The sequence below is a fragment of the Mus pahari genome, chromosome 5 (genome assembly GCF_900095145.1).
Source record: "Mus pahari chromosome 5, PAHARI_EIJ_v1.1, whole genome shotgun sequence".
In the NCBI taxonomy this organism is placed as follows: Eukaryota; Metazoa; Chordata; class Mammalia; order Rodentia; family Muridae; genus Mus; species Mus pahari.
In genome coordinates this window covers 139922328-139940202 of record NC_034594.1, presented here as the reverse complement: position 1 = coordinate 139940202, position 17875 = coordinate 139922328, and the positions used below count along the sequence as shown (strand labels likewise).

The 17875-nt window shown below is 45.0% G+C and overlaps 1 protein-coding gene across 1 annotated transcript in view; it reads left to right on the top strand.

Annotated features, from left to right (window-relative positions):
• The first annotated feature begins 1607 nt into the window (after nucleotides 1-1607).
• Nucleotides 1608-17875, top strand: part of Lrrc52 (leucine rich repeat containing 52) — a 21448-nt gene continuing 5180 nt past the window's right edge. Inside the window, exon 1 of the mRNA XM_021199368.1 lies at nucleotides 1608-2289. Within this exon, the coding sequence (XP_021055027.1) occupies nucleotides 1668-2289 (622 nt within the window). The 5' untranslated portion in view covers nucleotides 1608-1667. The remainder of the gene's footprint in view (nucleotides 2290-17875) is intronic.

Genomic DNA, 17875 nt, shown 5'->3' with positions numbered 1-17875 from the left:
TCTAAGATCGAGGGAGGGACTTGTTTGTTTTTATGTTTTTTTTAAACTGATTTTTTTTTTAATTACAAAGAAAGGTTGGCTTCCCTATCAATTAAATCTTGCTTCAATTAGGACAACTATCATTTAGGTCATTACATTAAGTGTTTGAAATTTCTACTTGAAGAAGGTCACTTTCAATTTAGTAAACATCCCTAAGTCATCATGTTAATTCCCAGCCAGTCACCCGAGAAATGCTGAGTCAGGAAACATAACCAAGCATTAGCTAACTAGCCATGAATCCACTTGACTTTATTAATTTCTCTCTTGGCAGAGAAGCAAGAAAAGAAAGCAAGCCATCAGAGACATTCACGCATCATTCATTCAATAAGTATTTATTAAATGCCTAGTGCCAGGCGCTATGCTAAGCTAAATGCAGGTTTCATCAAGCTATTACTATTCTCACCTATATTATATGTGAAGGTTTCTAAAGAATAAGGTACTGCTTTCCATAAATAAACCATTTTCACTCCTGAAATGCCTTATCTTCATTTCTGACCTCATGCCTTCCCCCAGAGAGTTACACACCCCAGAGCGAGCCTCCGGACCCCATCCCTCTAGAGACTCCTTTTGTCTGTCAAGCACTTAATGAGCAGAAACTCACAGTAGAAACACTAGACCTGTACTCGCTGTGTTTAAAGTCCTAGAAAAATACGAGTAGTAAGAAGTGATTCATATTATCACACTCACAGGCTTTTATTCTGCGTTTGGGCTTTGTTTTAAGGGGAGTAACTTACTGTTCAAAAAAGTCTTTTTAAAATACGAATGTGTACATGCATGTGTGCACACACACATACACACACACATACACACTCCAAATGCAGACAAGGATGTATAAAACCTAGAAACAAAATCTTAAGAGTCTCACCTTATCAGAGGATTTATTACAAAAGAGGCAAACCCCTTTCCAATCTTCTAAAAACAACTGGCATCCCTCAAAAATTAGAAACCAAGAAATGGTATGCTCGAAGAGCTGATCACCAGAATTGACAATGGGGCTGGAGACATCCCAGGCTCCCACTAGGAATGAACTAAGGGCTCATATCTGGCCAAATCCTCTCTGACACCTCCGTGCGGAGCTGATATGAACGCTCCAAGAATGCCCGGGCACACACCTGCACACAGGGCCCTCATGTGTGTCCCCCCCACACCTGCATGTCTGACTCCTCCAGAAAGCAAGCTTACCTATGTACACAAAACACCCCTGACCACCCAGAAGGAGAGGTGAGAAACCTCTCTCCCTCTGCCTCAGAGTCTCCAGAGGCTGCTGACATCACAAAAGTGTCAACTGGCAACCTCATTGTCATGCGGTTCTCCCCTGGCTCCCCTTCACTTGCAAAGGCAGGGAAAGGGTGAGACCTTTCAGAGCTGCCAAGTGGGCGAGCTTCCAACAGCGGACTGAGCAAGTAGCAGAGCCACCAAGCCGGCAGCAGGGCACTGGGCCTCGTGTTTCAACTTCTGTTCAGTTCTCCTGTAATGGAAAATTGCTTTGCACAAAGCTAGAGTGTTAGTTTTTTCCAGCACCCATCCCCTGCCCTGCCCTGCCCCACCCCTCGGCAGCCTTCAGATCAGAAGGACAGCTTGTACCCGCCCTCAGGAAGGTAGAAGGAGGGGAACTGTGGTTTCTTACTATGTCCCTTGCTTCAGGCCCTAGCTCCAAGTTGTTACTCTTTTCTCTTGGAATGGGATTGGTATCAGGGTCCAAGTGTCCAAACAATTGTGTGTGTCAAGACCAAGAAGTAACCTGCATAGATTTGCAGCTAACGGAATACCCAGCCGACATCCCTCTGAACACCCGGCGGCTGTACCTGAACAATAACAGAATCACTAGTTTACCAGCTTTGCAGCTAGGATTCCTCAGTGACCTCGTTTACTTGGACTGTCAGAACAACCGGATTCGAGAGGTGATGGATTATACCTTCATCGGGATCTTCAAACTCATCTACCTTGACCTCAGCTCCAACAACCTAACTTCCATCTCCCCTTTCAGCTTCTCAGTGCTCACCAACCTGGTTCGGCTGAACATTTCACACAACCCTCACCTGTTGTACCTTGACAAATACGTCTTTGCCAACACCACGTCTCTGAGGTACCTGGACCTCAGAAATACCGGATTGCACATCGTCGACCATAATGGCTTCCACCACCTGGTGGTGCTCCAGACCCTGTACCTAAGTGGGAACCCCTGGATATGCAACTGTTCCTTCCTGGACTTCACCATCCACTTATTAGTGTCCCACATGGACCACCCAGGTAAGGGGTTGATTGGCAGTGGGTGCCATGCCATGGGACAGATTGGTTTCTTAGAGGAGTAGTCAAAAAATGATCGCGATGGAGGGAAAAGCTGTGTGAGATGATTAAAAAGTACTGTCACTGTTTGGCCCGGCCCCCTCCTTGGGTTGACTGGAGAGGCAATAATGCTTAATAGCAAAAGTTCTAGAATGAGAATTCAGAATTCAAGCATGTCACCTACCACTCGTGTGCCTTTAGAAAAATCTCATTTCTCTGCACCTGTTTTCCATTCCATAAAACTGGTACATATTACATAATTTGCAAAACTGTAGCCAACAAAATGTGTTTGTAAATGATACAAAACGTGTACTGTAATTGTAAAGTAACAAAGTAATTCAAGGGCACTGCCCCCCCCCCCCCGTGGGTAAACTGTGTTAATCTGATTAATGCCATGACTAAATTTTTCCAGGGTCTAAAATAAATTCAGCCCTTCACAGGTGAGGGAGAATCCAACAGGGCTCAGGGAAAGTTCCCTGGGGGGGGGGGGGAGGATAGGAGCCTCATGGACAGCAAAAGACAGGAGAGACAGAAAACCTTGATAGACTTGTTTCAAAATGCTGACCTCACAGGAAAGTGCCAAGCTGGGAGAGTCGGGGCTACAAACTTACCTGGGAGAGTTCCAAACTAGGTGCTGCCACTGAGCCAACCCCCTCTGCAGTGGTTCCTTTAGTACCCCAGTGTCTCACATCCCCATCCCAGGGACTCTGCTGTATCCTTCAACCCCAGGTACGTCAGAGCTTCAGAGACATGAGACCCCTTACAGAAAGCCTGGGGCCACTGGTACTGTCCCTGTGACGTGGTGATTCCTGGCTAAGAATGGCCTTGCAGAACTGGTGGAGAGAGAGTCATGTTCCTCCAGAGCTCCGGGTGATCATGTCTTAAAAGGCCTTGCAGGCAGGAAGTCCACTGGAGTGAAGCAAGCCAGGACTCCCAGACCAGATTTAAGGAGGCACTGAGAATAAGCCCTCAGAGTAAGAGCCTCCTTAACTTTTGTGCCCTGGGTATCTGCCAAAAATCTCATCGTCAGTTGTTAGAATAACAAAAAAGGAACCTTAACTTTGTCAGAAATCTCAGTAGCACTAAGACTGAAGACAGGAGCGGTGGCCCTAAGTAGCCTCCTTAGCATCTTCTCTAAGATGCTTCTGCAGAGCTCTCTACCGGAGTCAACTGCCCTGCATTAAATGTAGTTCCTAAATGTGATTATTCCTGCCAGCTCACATCATATCTAGTGCAAAGACATCACCTTTTCCTGCCCATACCCACAGACATACACATATACACATTTTTAGTGCTCAGATGTGTTTTAATTAGCATTTATTACTTGCCTATAATATGTTACATTCACTCCCCATTATGTCCCTTATCCCACTCCTTTCCTACTAGTTTCTCTTCTTTCATGTAGTGTGTGTGTGTGTGTGTGTGAGAGAGAGAGAGAGAGAGACAGAGACAGAGACAGAGACAGAGAGACAGAGAGAGAGAGAGACAGAGAGACAGAGAGAGAGAGAGACAGAGAGAGATCAATGAGTTTAATTGAGCATAGACAAGGTGCTATTTATAGAAACATGGGCAACTTAGCTAGCATTGGCTCCATCACTGAAGAAAATGTCTTCCCCTTCCTCAGCAGCCACTGACAGAAGCTCCTCAGGAAGGGGTAAGACCTTATGTGTCCTTCCCCCATCTCCACCTCAGGAAGGGGTAAGACCTTGTGAGCCCCTCCCCCATCTCCACCACAGGAAGGGGAAGACCTTATGAGCCCCTCCCCCATTTCCACCTCAGGAAGGGATAAGACCTTATGAGTCCCTCCCCCATCTCCACCACAGAATGCAAACAGACCCAACTTGTGCTGGTCTTGTATGATCCAGCTATACACACACATCATTCTTGAGTAGTGGCCACCAGGTTGCCAGAGCAACCTCCTCCCCTACTCGACTAACTATGGCAGTTTACCTTCTACCCTGGCTCCTAAGCCTACCATGCAGTTCACCAAGCTTTTATACAATTTTCCTTAATCAAATTTCTGCTTTTACAGTTGTGTCTTCTCGGAATTTTCAGGCTGACTCCTTTGGACTCCTTGACTCTTTCAATTCTACCCATAATTGAACAAGATTATAAGGCAGGTCTTTTTCACTGCACGTTTTCAAAGACAGCAGAAGGCTTAACTGTCTTGTCAAGCTCAGAAACCCCTCATAGATAAAGGAGACACAGCTTTCCTCCACTGGCCAGTGGAACCCACAACTACTGATGGGCCCTGCTGCTCGTTCCTGTTGTCCAGAGGCCCAGAGGAGCCTCAGAGGCCACTTCCGGGAGAAGTGCGATCCCACTGCTCCTGATCACTGCTGGTATCTCAGAGAACAAGGATAGGTCACGGCCAGATAATTCTCTGTGATTTATCCTCACAGGTCTCCATAGGCTGGCTGGACCAAAATCACACCACTAATACACATAAAAAAATCAATTTCAAATTGAGGTCTGAGCTACACTGTTTAGGGCCAATTGGCAAAATACCTGAGAAAATCCAGTCATTTGGGCTCGGAGTTTTGAAGGTTCCATGATCTGCTTCTAGACCTGAAGCAAAGCAATGAGAATCTATAGCAGAAGATGCTGTGGTCCCAACATCCCCTTCAAGGGCATGTAGCCAGCTGCCCAAGTTCCTAGTCCCTTCCTCTTAAAGGTTCCTCAACCGACTAATGGCTACATGGAGTTGGGACCAGACCATTAACGTTTTCCATGGACCTTCGGGAAACATTTTAGCCCCACACTATAACAAGGTCTTTATGAGACTGTATTATCTTTTAAATATGAAAATCATAAAACTACCATCTTGTATCAGGTTAGTTAAATATAACTAAAGTAGTTTTATTTCTTATCTGTCTACTACTTAGAACTCACAAAAGATTGTTTACTTTGATTAATAGGCACTATCAAAATATAATTGCAATACTCTATTACCTACCCAGATTTCTCATAGTCTATCCAAACTCCAAAAGGAGAAATCTATTCTAGTGTTGGACCTCTTTGGGTCTCATTCAATCTCATATTCATTCTTTCCCTTCTCCTAACCTTCTTCCTCTTCCTCTTCCTCCTCTTCCCTTTCACACACACACACACACACACACACACACAAACCCATGAGCATGCATGCATGCATGCAAACATAAAAATCACATGAACAAACAAACACAAAAGTAGGTATAGCCATATACATATATACATACCTGCCTATAAATTACATCTACATAACATGTATCCACTCATGCATGCAAACATACACCAAACTGAACACACAATAAAAATTTATTATATACCTCTCACCTTTAGCTAAATTTAATGCAAAATAAGCACCATTTCAATATACTCTCCTATACTTATTCTACAGGGTAGACATGCCTTGGCTTATACACAAACGTTCTTGCTGAACTCTCAGTTACAAACTCTCCTACTTATGTCACATTTGCTGTCAAAATGGTGAACTTGACATGTTCTAGAACAGAACTCACACTTCTCTCCCCAGATATGCCACCGTTCAGGATATAGGAAGAAATCAATAACATAAGAAGAGTAGCCTTATTGTAAAGGGGAATCCAGTTTGCACGTAGGTTCCTTTGAGGTAAGGTTCTACCCTTCAGCACTAGTGTGGTCCCTGTGTTGCAGTATTAAGGGCAGACAGTATGGTAGTGCAATGTTGATCTCTATGTTCCTTATGAAACGAGAAGTGAGGGGCGGGAAAGGTGGCTTGGTAGGTAGGCATTTGTTCTTGTGGAGAATCTGGGTTCAGTTTTCTGGCTCCCTGCACCACTGTCTATAACTGCAATGCCACAGGATCTGACGCCCGCTTGATCTCAGTAGGCACTGTGTACATGTGGTATACTTACAATACATGCAGGCAAACCACCCACCCATACACATAAAATAAAATTAAAAAAAAAAAATAAGTGAAGGGGGTTGGTGAGATGGCTCAGTGGGTAAGAGCACCTGACTGCTCTTCCGAAGGTCTGGAGTTCAAATCCCAGCAACCACATGGTGACTCACAACCATCTGTAACAAGATCTGATACCCCCTTCTGGAGTGTCTGAAGACAACTACAGTGTACTTACATATAATAAATAAATGAATCTTTAAAAAATAAAATAAGTGAAGCAACAGATTTCCATGCTACCATTCAGCTGGTCTCTTCATCCCTCCACTGGCAAACAACTGCCAATGGGCATAAGTAACCCAGGCTCTGAGACTGTGTATGGAGATTCACATGACACTAGGAGATCAGCACCATCTTTATGTGCCCAAGGTCTGGGGCACAGCAGAGCTAAATCAAACTGGAGCCAGTATCTGCCTAGACATCACCCTTGGCTCTAAGTGATTGGACAGCCACCACGAAGACAGCAGAGCCCAGAGCTGAAAGCTCAGGTTCTCAAGAGAAACAGACATGTTATGATCCTAGCCTGCCACTTGCTATCTATAGGATATCAGATAAGTCATTTAACCTCTCTGAACTTTGATTTCTTCATCTTTAAGACATAGATAATAATAGATCCAACCTACATAGGGCTGTCATAATGATGAACCAAGAACATTTATGAAGTGCTATTAGCATTAAGCTTGACACTTCATAAGCATTCTGTAAACAAATGGTTGGTAGATGTAAGAGGAATGTAGAGAACTGTAGAGACAATGTCAGCCACGCTGGCCCTTGAAGAGGAGGTGGGCTTCAGGAAGTCACACACAGAATACTGTCTAGGAAACAGGAGCACTACGGAGGTACAGACAGGACGTGCACAGTATTTGGAAAGGTGATCATTACAACTTTGTACTTTAATCCATGAGGAAAGCGATGAGGGGATTCCTGGAAGGTAAATTGAGAGCAAAGAGTTCCAGACCCTGAAAAGCCAAACTAAAGGCCAAAATCAAGACCTGGTTACTTATCAATGAGTTATGAGGCTCAGAGTTGGATCGGCAACACCAAGGAAGCTGTGCCTGCATCCCTCAGCCTGGGTCTTAAAGTTTAATCCAAGGAAAATGCCACTTCCAGAGGCAGGTGTGGATGTACAGTTCCCTAGGCAAGCAGGTAGAGTCCGCTCAGCAGAGGGGCGGCGGCACAGACCTGTGATTGGCAAATGCTGAGCAAAGCTCTCTTCCATTTCTCCACAGCCACTGCCTACTACTGCGCTGAAATTAGGCATAGGATGTTCATGACCCCAATGCTGTGACCTTGAAAAGGTCCCTGTAAGAGTACTAACTTCCTGAGGAGAATAAGTAGCCCTAAGCCATTATCGGCTCTCATACCAGAGGAAGGGGTAAATTATTATACTCTCTAATTAGCTAAAGTGAATTCTGCAACAGTGGAAAACCTTGAAGGAAGACAAGGTCCTGAAAGAAAATGGAGGGGACTCAAGAAAGGGCATGTGGGTATGTTCTTCTCCTACCCCATCCTGAGCTCAAGGGACCCTCCCTTACAGGAAACTGAAATGTTTTGTTCACCTCAATTCATCATAATGTTATACAAAACAGGAATATTGAAACTCTCCCAAATGAACAAGATGCTTGGCAGTATTATCAAAATTACTAAACAAAATCCTACAACGGCACTCTAAGCAGATGCATGAAAGTATTCAGCCTGATACAGTTCGCTTTCAAACACAGAGGATAGCAGAAATGGAAGTGTGTTGTGATATGCCAGATGCCAGGTGCCCTGCTGAGCTCTGGTGAGCACAGGGTTAAAACAGATGCAAGCACTGTTCTTTTTAGCCCAGGTCAGCAAGTAGGTGAACTAATTCCTGGCCGGAAGCTGTAATTTTCCACTCGTTAGTGATATCTGAAGGTGAGAGTGGCTACTGAGTTCTTCCCAGGATATTTATTTTCCTTAGTGGGACAGTGTTAAATATTTCTAGAATGTTTCTAGAATGTTCCAAAAAGTTACTGAGCCCCAAGCTCCTGGTAGCTATATTAGTTCCTCCTAAACCCCCAAAGTCTGGCCCAAGGCAGCCAGCAGAAGTTTCTGCAACACTGTGAACATCTTAGATGTGATGTCCAATATAGAAGCCATTAGCTGTATGTGACTATTGAGCTCTTGAAATTTGGAGTACCACTAAACTGCATTTCTAACTGTTATTTATTTGAACCCATTTAAATAGCCCCACAGGATTGTGGCTCTTGTGATGCTGAGCAAGCCATTTAACACAGACCCTTAAGCTGAATCTGTTTTTAAGTTAGTTTGTGTTAGAGGGGGTTATTGGGTTGTTTGGTCGTTTAGTTGGTTGGTTGGAATTTGGTTTTGGTTTGGAGTTTCATTTTGTTTTGTTTTGCTTTTGCTTTGATAAGATACCCGAGACAATAACATAAAGGAAAACATGGTTATTTGGGCTCATGTTTCAAAGATTTAAGTCTACAGTTGGCTGTCTCCATGGTTTCTAGGCTTAGAGCAGAGAGATAAAGGAGGAAGTGACCTACTTCCTATGATGACACCCCACTTTTTAGTTTCAACCACCTCCCAAGAATGGTCTCAAACTATGAATTCATCAGTGAATTAACCCATTGGTTAGGTCAGAGCGCCCATGATTCAATCAGTTCCCAAAGGATCCCCATCTGAACATTAGTGATCAAGCCTTCAAAATGAGTTTTGGGGGGAACATTTCATACTTAAATTATAGCAAATGTCCTCACAGGTAACTACTGGAATATGTGAAGATGGTTGTAACACAGAGAAGTTCTAATTCCTGTCTAATGAGGCCAGCCAGGGATGGAAGAGACATAGCACAGACTGGAAAGTCAGAAAGCTCTGCCCTGGTTGTAGCAACACCACTGGGCGACGTTGAGAGAGCTACTTCCTCACCTTGAGACTTGTTTTTCTTGTTTTGTTTTGTTTTTTAAGATGTATTTGTTATGTATCCATCATTCTGTCCGCATATGTGCCTGGAGGGCAGAAGTGGGCACCAGATCTCATTACAGATGGTTGTGAGCCACCATGAGGTTGCTAGGAATTGAACTCAGGACCTCTGGAAGAACAGTGCTCTTAACCTTTGAGCCATCTCTCCAGTCCCATTTTTCTTGTTTTAAAGTAGGAGAACAGAACTTGAAATTCTCAAAGACCCTTTTATCTCAAAGACTTCAGATCTAAATAGAAAGATAAGACACTCATGATAGAAGAGGAGATGGATGCTCAACAGATAGAATCTCGAGTAAACAAGTGCATGGTGGGTAAAATGGAAATGGAGGTATTCCTGTACAGATGGCTACAACCATGGGAGAAAGGGAAAGGAAGAAGTAGGTAGCCCCTGATTCTGGTGCCCTTCTATTCCATGTTAAACTCCATCAACTCTTCTGCCACAGGGTAGTCAGCACCCCAGACTTTCCTCCCAGGCCTGACAACCCAAGCAGAGGCCTTAAACTCTAATGAGCACTAAAATCCCATTCCTGGGACTCTGAGTCATCAACAGGCCACTTCTCAGACAACCTATGGCAGGCAGCACCCTGTGTTCCAGAGCTTCTAGAGCTGTTCTCACTGGAAAACAAGTTAATTTGCCATGAGATGCTAATGGGTAATAATGTTTTGAAATGGCTCCCTCATGGGGCATTTGCAGTTTGACAGGAAACCATCAGAAATCAAGAATTCAGAAAGTGACTGGCTACCAAAGATAGGAATGGGACATGTTTAGTTCCCCTTGTGTCAACTCTTAAATTGTAGTCCTTAGGCAGTTCTAATTGAGCCCAGTGGTGTGAGGCCCAAAAGTCAAGGAGGAATCTGGGTAAGGGTGACACAGAGGTGGGTACACTAGGCAACCGAGGGACATCTGCAGGGAACAGATGGTTTGGGTCATGTGCTGCTTCAGGTCCAAGTCATTGTGAGGGCATTTTGAACAGAGAACATCTTAGTTTCATTCCGTGGCTATTTCATCCTGTATCCAGGCAGCTATAATAGGATAGTGGCCCCATTTCAACACACCAAGTACAAAGTAATCCTCAGCTGTGCCAAAACTTAGATTTCCAGAATGAATTCAGGTCTTGCACCATTTCACTATAAATGTTAACCCAGCTGCAAGCTCCTCCATCAGAGAAATTGAAATAAAGACTGGAGGCAGGCAGAGGTGGGGAGAGGAACTGAGAGAAAATGAGATGGCTCAAACATTGTCATCTGCTCTGCCAGCCTGGCTGTCAGATCTTAGAAAAACATTGCCTGGCCTTGATGCTAGAAGATCATCTTTCTGAGGACAGTGAAGGGGTATAAAGGGAAATGACTAACCCTCCCCCCCAAAAAAGGGGTGGCCAGCCAGGTGATTCTGATAGGCTCCCTTACTCAACCCAAATGGGATCCCTGAGGGTAAGTTGTCTCAAGGTCAGGCAGGAAAGCACCATAGCTCTACATGTGACTTCTCAAACTACCTAGCAAACTCAGGCTTTTGGAAGGTGGCAGTAAAAGGCTGGGCAGAACAGCCAACCTGAGTTCCCCATCTCGACAGATAAGGAGCATGCTGGCAGAATCCAGGATGATGGATGCAACTAGAAAGCGAGACAAGGGCCCTTTAAGGAAGGATAACTATCTGAGGACCATGCTGTGTATGGTAGCTTGAATATGCTTGGCTAAGGGAGTGGCACTATTAGAAGGTGTGGCCTTGTTGGAGGAAGTGTGTCACTGTGAGGGTGGGCTTTGAGGACCTCTTCCTAGCTTCGTGGGAGACAGTCTTCTCCTGTTTGCCTTTGGAACAAGATGTAGAACTCTCAGCTCCTCCAGTGCCAGGTCTGCCTGGATGTTGCCATGCTTCTTGCCATGATAATAGACTGAGCCTCAGAAGTAAGCCAGCCCCAATTAAATGTTATCCTTCATAAGAGTTGCCTTGGTCATGGTATCTCTTCGCAGCAATGGAAATCCTAAGACACTGTGTATCATGTGAAGCCCTGGAAAGCAGGCAAGCCTGGAGGCAGAGTTAGGAATTCAGCTCCTAAAGACAACCAGGAGGCAGAGAACAGAGGCCAGGATCAATGGTGGGGATAGAGGTGTGGTAACGTAGGACAGGAGAATTTGGAAGAGAGAAACAGGACCTAGGACCGAACTGGTCTGCTCATGTCTCCTTATACTTCCTGTTAGGCAAAACTGTAGGTGATAAATTTATATTAATTTAACTTATTTCTTAATATCCTTGGAACTCTATGATAGTATTCTGCATCTTTAGGAAGTAGCACAAAGTCTGACAAACAAAAAGTCACATTGAATGAGTGCATGAAATTGGAAAAATAAAAAGAAGGGAAGTGAAGAGTAGCTTCTAATGTTTAGCTTGGACAACTGTGAGAAATTCATTGAGCTAAACACTTGCCTGGTCATCTTCCCATCACTAGAACAAAATACCTAACATTTCTGACTTATTAGGAGAACATGGCTGCTGGCTCACAGTTGGGAAGATTCAGTCCAGAATCAGTGGGCCCCATTGTTTTAGTCCTGTGATGAGATAGCACATCACGGTGGCGATGCAGTTATTTTCAGGGCAATGGGAATTTTTGGTCCAGAGAGGTGTGACCCAGGAATTGAAGGTGCCAGCCACTCAATGGTCACTACAAGCCAACCTGAGACAATGGCTCTCAGTTCATTGTCTCACAGTCCCTTGGTTAAATATGGACTCACAAGGAAATAAGCGAAGCAAAAGCAAACTGTATTAAGAAGATGTGAGGAATTAAGGAAGAGCAAAGGGAACTCCCAGAGCTAAGATCTATTACAGGGAGAAAGAAGTCAGGAAGCACCTACAGCCAGTGGGAGCTCCTGAGTGGGCGGCCACTGAGCTGCAAGTCAGGGGGTGAGGATCACAATGACAGAAACCAGACAAAGACCAGGGTGATGTCTGTTGAGATCAATTAATTATCTGAGCCTATTAGAGGCCAAGTTAGGAGTGACACACTGTGTGTTCTTATGGTCTAACCTGGGACACATACTCCCCACCCAGTTAGAGGTAACTGAAGCTTCCCTCTGTACATCTCTGACTTCATCTCTTAGCTGCTAATCCTGACTGTGTGTGAGCCATTTATTGCCTGCTAGAGCTGCTAATTTCTGACCTTGTAGGTGTTGCTAGTCTTAGACCTTGATGGAGTCTAGTGGCTGTTAATTAAATGATGTTCTCATGTTTGTTTATATAACTAGTCAGTAGTTTTACCATATCAGCCTGGGTTGAATGAGATTTTTTTTTCCCCTCAGCCCAGTTAGGTAGATTTTTTTAAACTGAAAGATGCAACACTTCAAAACCAGGCAATACTACCCAGGCACTTACCATCCCAGCACTCAGGAGACGGGTAAGGAGCAAGAGCATTTCTGTGAGTTTAAGGCCAGACTGGTCTACATTGCAAGTTCCAGGTCAGTCGGGGCTACAAAATATGACCCCGTCTCAAGAACAAAACAAACAGCGGGTATTTCAGGGTGAAGTTTACCATGTGGTGGTAGGATTTTGCTGAGTAGAAATGAGACTCAGAGTTTGATCCCCAATACCATATAAGTGCAGCTGCCAAAGTCCCCCTTAGTTTTGCCTGAATAACCTTCTTGCAGCTACTGGGATATAGCTGTGGTCTTCCTAGGTTACCTCACACCCAGGTCTTTGCCTATGGCACAGTCTGTCATAGGTAGAGGATGTTTAGAAGCCATTTCTACTTACAGTTTACGGCATTGTGATTAGCTGCTGTAGACGGGAGACACAATGCCTTGTGTGTGTGTTTCAGGGACGAGGCTTGATGGGAGTGAGTCAGAGCTGACTGGAGCCTGCTGACTCTGACTTTGTCTTCCCAGAGCCCTCCCTGTCCACCCTCTGTTCTGGTCATCTTAGGTATCTCCCACCTGGAGGCAAGTCCTGGTTTTTCTCATTCCTGGTGTTCCTGGTGCTCTTGAAGAAGGGGTACCAAGAAGGCTAAATCCTTAGTTGCTGAGCAATAGATCCTGTGAGATAATGAGCGTTAGTAAGCTCAGAATAGAGAGAGCAGGTCATCAAATACACATGTGGAGAATCACTGTCTCTGCTGAGCCCAGCAAAGGGAAGGTTTAGAATGTAGTACTCTAGGGGCCAAGCACAGAAGCTCTTGGGAATGTCATGTTATTGAGAGGGGACATAATTCAAGAAGCATGCTGAGCATGAATATGGGGCAAGGGGACAGGACAGAAAGGACATTTGAAGAAGACAGTCTCCAAACACCCCAGAAGACCCCAAACTGTCCATCATAGTTAACTACCAGGTCCCTGAGAGAGACTGAACCCAAGTCGGGGTGGCTATGGAAGGTGAAGAGAGAAGAGTATATAAAATATGTCTACTTCTAGGACATCTCCCTTCTAGTTGGTGGTGGAATGAAGGATATAGGGTGATAATCTGAGCTGAAACAAGAGTGTCTTTCTAAGGAAAAAATAGATCCAATCAGTAGTTAATCTGCTCATTCAGAAACTATTCAGGAGACAGGAGAGAATAACTAAAGAGGGGAGCCTCGATGAAGAGGGAGAAAATGATCCCTTCTCTGTCTCCTGGGGCTGCGGGGAGGGAAAGCCTAAACGTGGCAGGTGCAGCCGAAGCACTGACCTGCCTTGAGACCCTACACCTCGCTTTCTATTGAGGCCAAAGATTTTCTCTCTCTTTTTGTTTTATTAACTATTTTATTTATTACATCTCAAATGCTGCCCCCATTCGGGTCCCCTAGTTTCACACAATGTTCCTATGACAATGCTGAGCCATCCAATGAGGACAAACCTTCTCGGAGATGGTCTATGGCGGCTGCTGCTGCTGCTGTTACACGGTGTCAGGGACCCAACTCAGGGCTTCATGCACAGGAGGCAAATGTCCTACCACCGAGCTACATACTCAACCCTAAACTGCCTGATTTTTAATATTTAAAAACTACCTGCCTGGGATTTTTAGAAAAATCTTCAAGCAGCCCACTCTTGTTGTCTGGAAAATGATTCAGAGCCCATTCCCTTGTGGTGTTGTGGACATTAAATAAGATGAATCAACGTGAGGAGTTTGGCACTGCAGTCCTGAGTGCTGAACAATGTGCGTCACCACTGTCGCTCCAAACGGGTGCAGACCCAGGTTCCCTCGGGGCGACCCTGAGTGCTGGTAGCACACAGAGCAGGGGATGGATGGCTGTGGGTGTTCGCAGGCAGAAGCAGGCTAAGTAGGCATTGCACAAGGACTGTGAGGTGCCAGCGCTCTTTCAGACTGAACACACTGTCCAGCCCTAAGATCAGGATCTCTCTTTTCATCTCGTCCTGAAAGCTCTGATCTTTCTCTCAACATAAAGGAATAACTGGTATACACCTGATACATCTCATCAAAATACAGCTACGACTGAAAAGAGTTGGATGTGGTGGTTTGGACTTGTAATCCTAGCCCTCTGAAGTCTGAGGCAGGAGGACTGCAGAGAGTCTAAGGCTACACAGTGCATTCCAGGCTATTCCAGGCTACAGAATGATTCAAATCTGTCCCAAGCCAACAAACCAACCAAAATGAAAGATGTGTCAGGTAAACCTTTGCCTGTCTCAATTTATCTTCTTGTACAAGCTAAGGGTCTCTGGCCCCAGTCTTTGGCCAAGATGAGATAAGGCATTATTACCCCCAAAGGACAGTGACTGAAGTGTAAGAAGCCCAGCCTGGATTCTTTAGTGCCTTGGCAGGCACTGGGCAGGCCACTATGAGAGAGACATACTGTGTGGAGCCTCCATTGTTACATGAGAGAAAGGCTGTAAGCAGCAGCTACTCCCAAGGGGAAGGGTGTGCCCAGGCAGACACTTCAGATCAGATGGTCTCTAGCTGGTGGCTTCTATGCAGAGAACTGAATTAAAAAGTGAAGGACAGGGGCTGGTGAGATGGCTCAATGGTTAAGAGCACCAACTGCCCTTCCAAAGGTCCTGAGTTCAAATCCCAGCAACCATGTGGTGGCTCACAACCACCCATAATGAGATCTAATGCCCTCTTCTGGGGTGTCTGATGACAGCTACGGTGTACTTACATATAATAAATTTAAAAAATCTTAAAAATAAAGTGAGTGCCGGGCCTGGTGGCGCAGGCCTTTAATCCCAGCACTTGGGAGGCAGAGGCAGGCGGATTTCTGAGTTCGAGGCCAACCTGGTCTACCAAGTGAGTTCCAGGACAATCAGGGCTATACAGAGAAACCCTGTCTCAAAAAACAAAACAAAACAAAAAAATAATAAAATAAATAAATAAATAAATAAAGTGAGTGACAAAAGTGAAGGACAAGCCACGGAAACGTGAAGTGAGGTGAGGGAGGGGCTTTCTAGACATGGGAATGAGCAACGGTAAGGATACCAGGACGCGCTGTGCTTGACAAGCTGGAAGGTGAGAATGGCCGCAGCAAGGGGAAAGGGAAGGAAACAGGACAGAGCAGCCTGGCTGAAAGCCAGACCACACAGCAAACAAGCCACACAAGGGTTGGCTTTTACTCCACCGTGGCAACGGGGCCTGCAAGGGGTTTTGGGCAGAGAAGTAGCATGCTTTGTGATTGACAGTTGGCTCCCACAGCTGTATGTAGGAGAGATTGTCAGGAAAGGGGGCTAAGGGGGGAAGGATGGTGGCTCAGACTAGGGTAACACTGCACAGCATGAGACCACTAAGAATCAGGACATATAATAGTGAAGGGGGACACACAGTGTTCTCCTATGCCTTGATTCCAGGTAGGATGTGGGCAAGGAGACGCCCTTGTTTCTTCCTGGTCCACAGGAGGGTAGTGGTAACCTTCACTCCTGAAATTTTATAAATTGCTTGCTATCCACGAGGGTGTACCACAGGTTTTCCCACAGACCACTCTAGTGAGGTCGTTTTCTCAACTTCCAAAACGACACTAGTTGTGTCAAGTTGATAAAAAACTAACCAGCACAGAGTGATTTTATGCCAAAATAAAAAATAAAATGTAAAAACAAGCAGGTTGTAGTTTGGTGGACCCCGACTTAGGACATCACACCTAGATAGCTGGGTGGTGGAGAAATGGAGCCCCCATAGGCAAAGGTAGGGCCTGTGTCAGGAGTGGAAAGGTTCCTGAGAGCGTGGGGAAGGTCTTGCTCTCCAGTCAGCGTTGGTGTTGGACGCTGCTGTGCTGCCGTGCCGATCCCTTCCTAGGGAGTCATCTCTGGAGTCCCATCCATTGCACAGAAGGCTATCACAGCGATTGGTTTCCTTCAAATGCTACCTAGAAAACCTGTTCTAAACCACAGGCCAAAGGCATGGCGGCTAAGCGGGCTGAGAAGTACTTGACAAAATCTGTAAGCCAACAGAAATTGGAGTTTGAGCCAGACCTGGTGTGGCTCACCTGTAATCCCAGTTACTGGGGAAGCTGTGGTGGGGGGATCCCAAGTCCAACGCTTCCTGGGCTACAGACAGAGCGAGCTCACAGCCGGGGAAACCTAATGAGACTGTGTGGCAAACAACAATTTTAAGGAGGTTAGGGATCTTGCTCAGTGATAAATGTTACCAGGTATTCACTAGGCCCTAAACTGAATCCTAAATACTGCAGAGAGGAAAGATACTAGGAGAAAAAGAAGAGGAAGAAGAATCGCTGGACAGGAATGTACGCAAATTCCATCTCTCCTTGTACCCTGCCCTCTCTTTGAGGCTCCCCAGCCACCAAAACCCAGATAGTTTATTCCCTGCACACACAGAGGGGCTGGGTGCTCACAGAAGCCTGCGTGGAGCGTGCTTCCTTCAGTACCAAATGCCTGGTCATCTCAAGGATGAGCCCTGTCCAGGGCCATGATTTCATCCATACACCAAGGACAGGGTTCTCTGAGAAGGAACTCTGAGTTCAAAGGGAGGCCTCAATGCTTATTACAACTAATATGTGGTTCTGAAGCACACACTGCACAGACTCCCTGGCTCCTGCATACACCTGGTTCTGGAAGACATGTTTACTGCCCATGAGTAAGATGCTGTGTGCAGAAATAAACAAGGTGATAGTTTATGCTTCCTTAGGAACCATTTGCAAGTAGTTAAACATTAATAACATCTGTAATTGTGCCTAGGAGTTTTAACTGGGGCAGATGTTCTGGGCCCACTGGAGTAGTATTGAAAGGAGGGATATCAGGGGGTCTAGACACACTGTCTACATAATGTGAATGACGCCCTTAGAGTTCTTCGGGGCATAGCCCGTGGTTGCCCTATATAACAGAGAAGAATTGATATACAGTTTATTCATTCCCTAGCCTGGCAATATTTAAAACTACCATTCAAGATGATTCAGAATAGGTTTTAGAGCCAAATTTTATTAATACTTCATGTTATACCTAGCACATATCAAATATTCCACTATCAGTATCCAGGTCTATAATCTCTGAAAATGCCAAATCAGACTAAAAAAATATATATATATATCACTAACAAGCTAAGAAAATAGATTTATATAATAAACAGGAAGGTGAAAAAGGTGAAGAAATAGGACATAAAAATACATGAAATAAATATAAAGCCAAGTAACAAGTTACTAGATATAAAATGTTAACCGACTGACAACAGAAAGTTTTACCAGCTTGGGTGGGGGGAAATCACAGCTTTAAGTTGCTAACAAAAATATACATTATAAGGCCGGGTGTGGT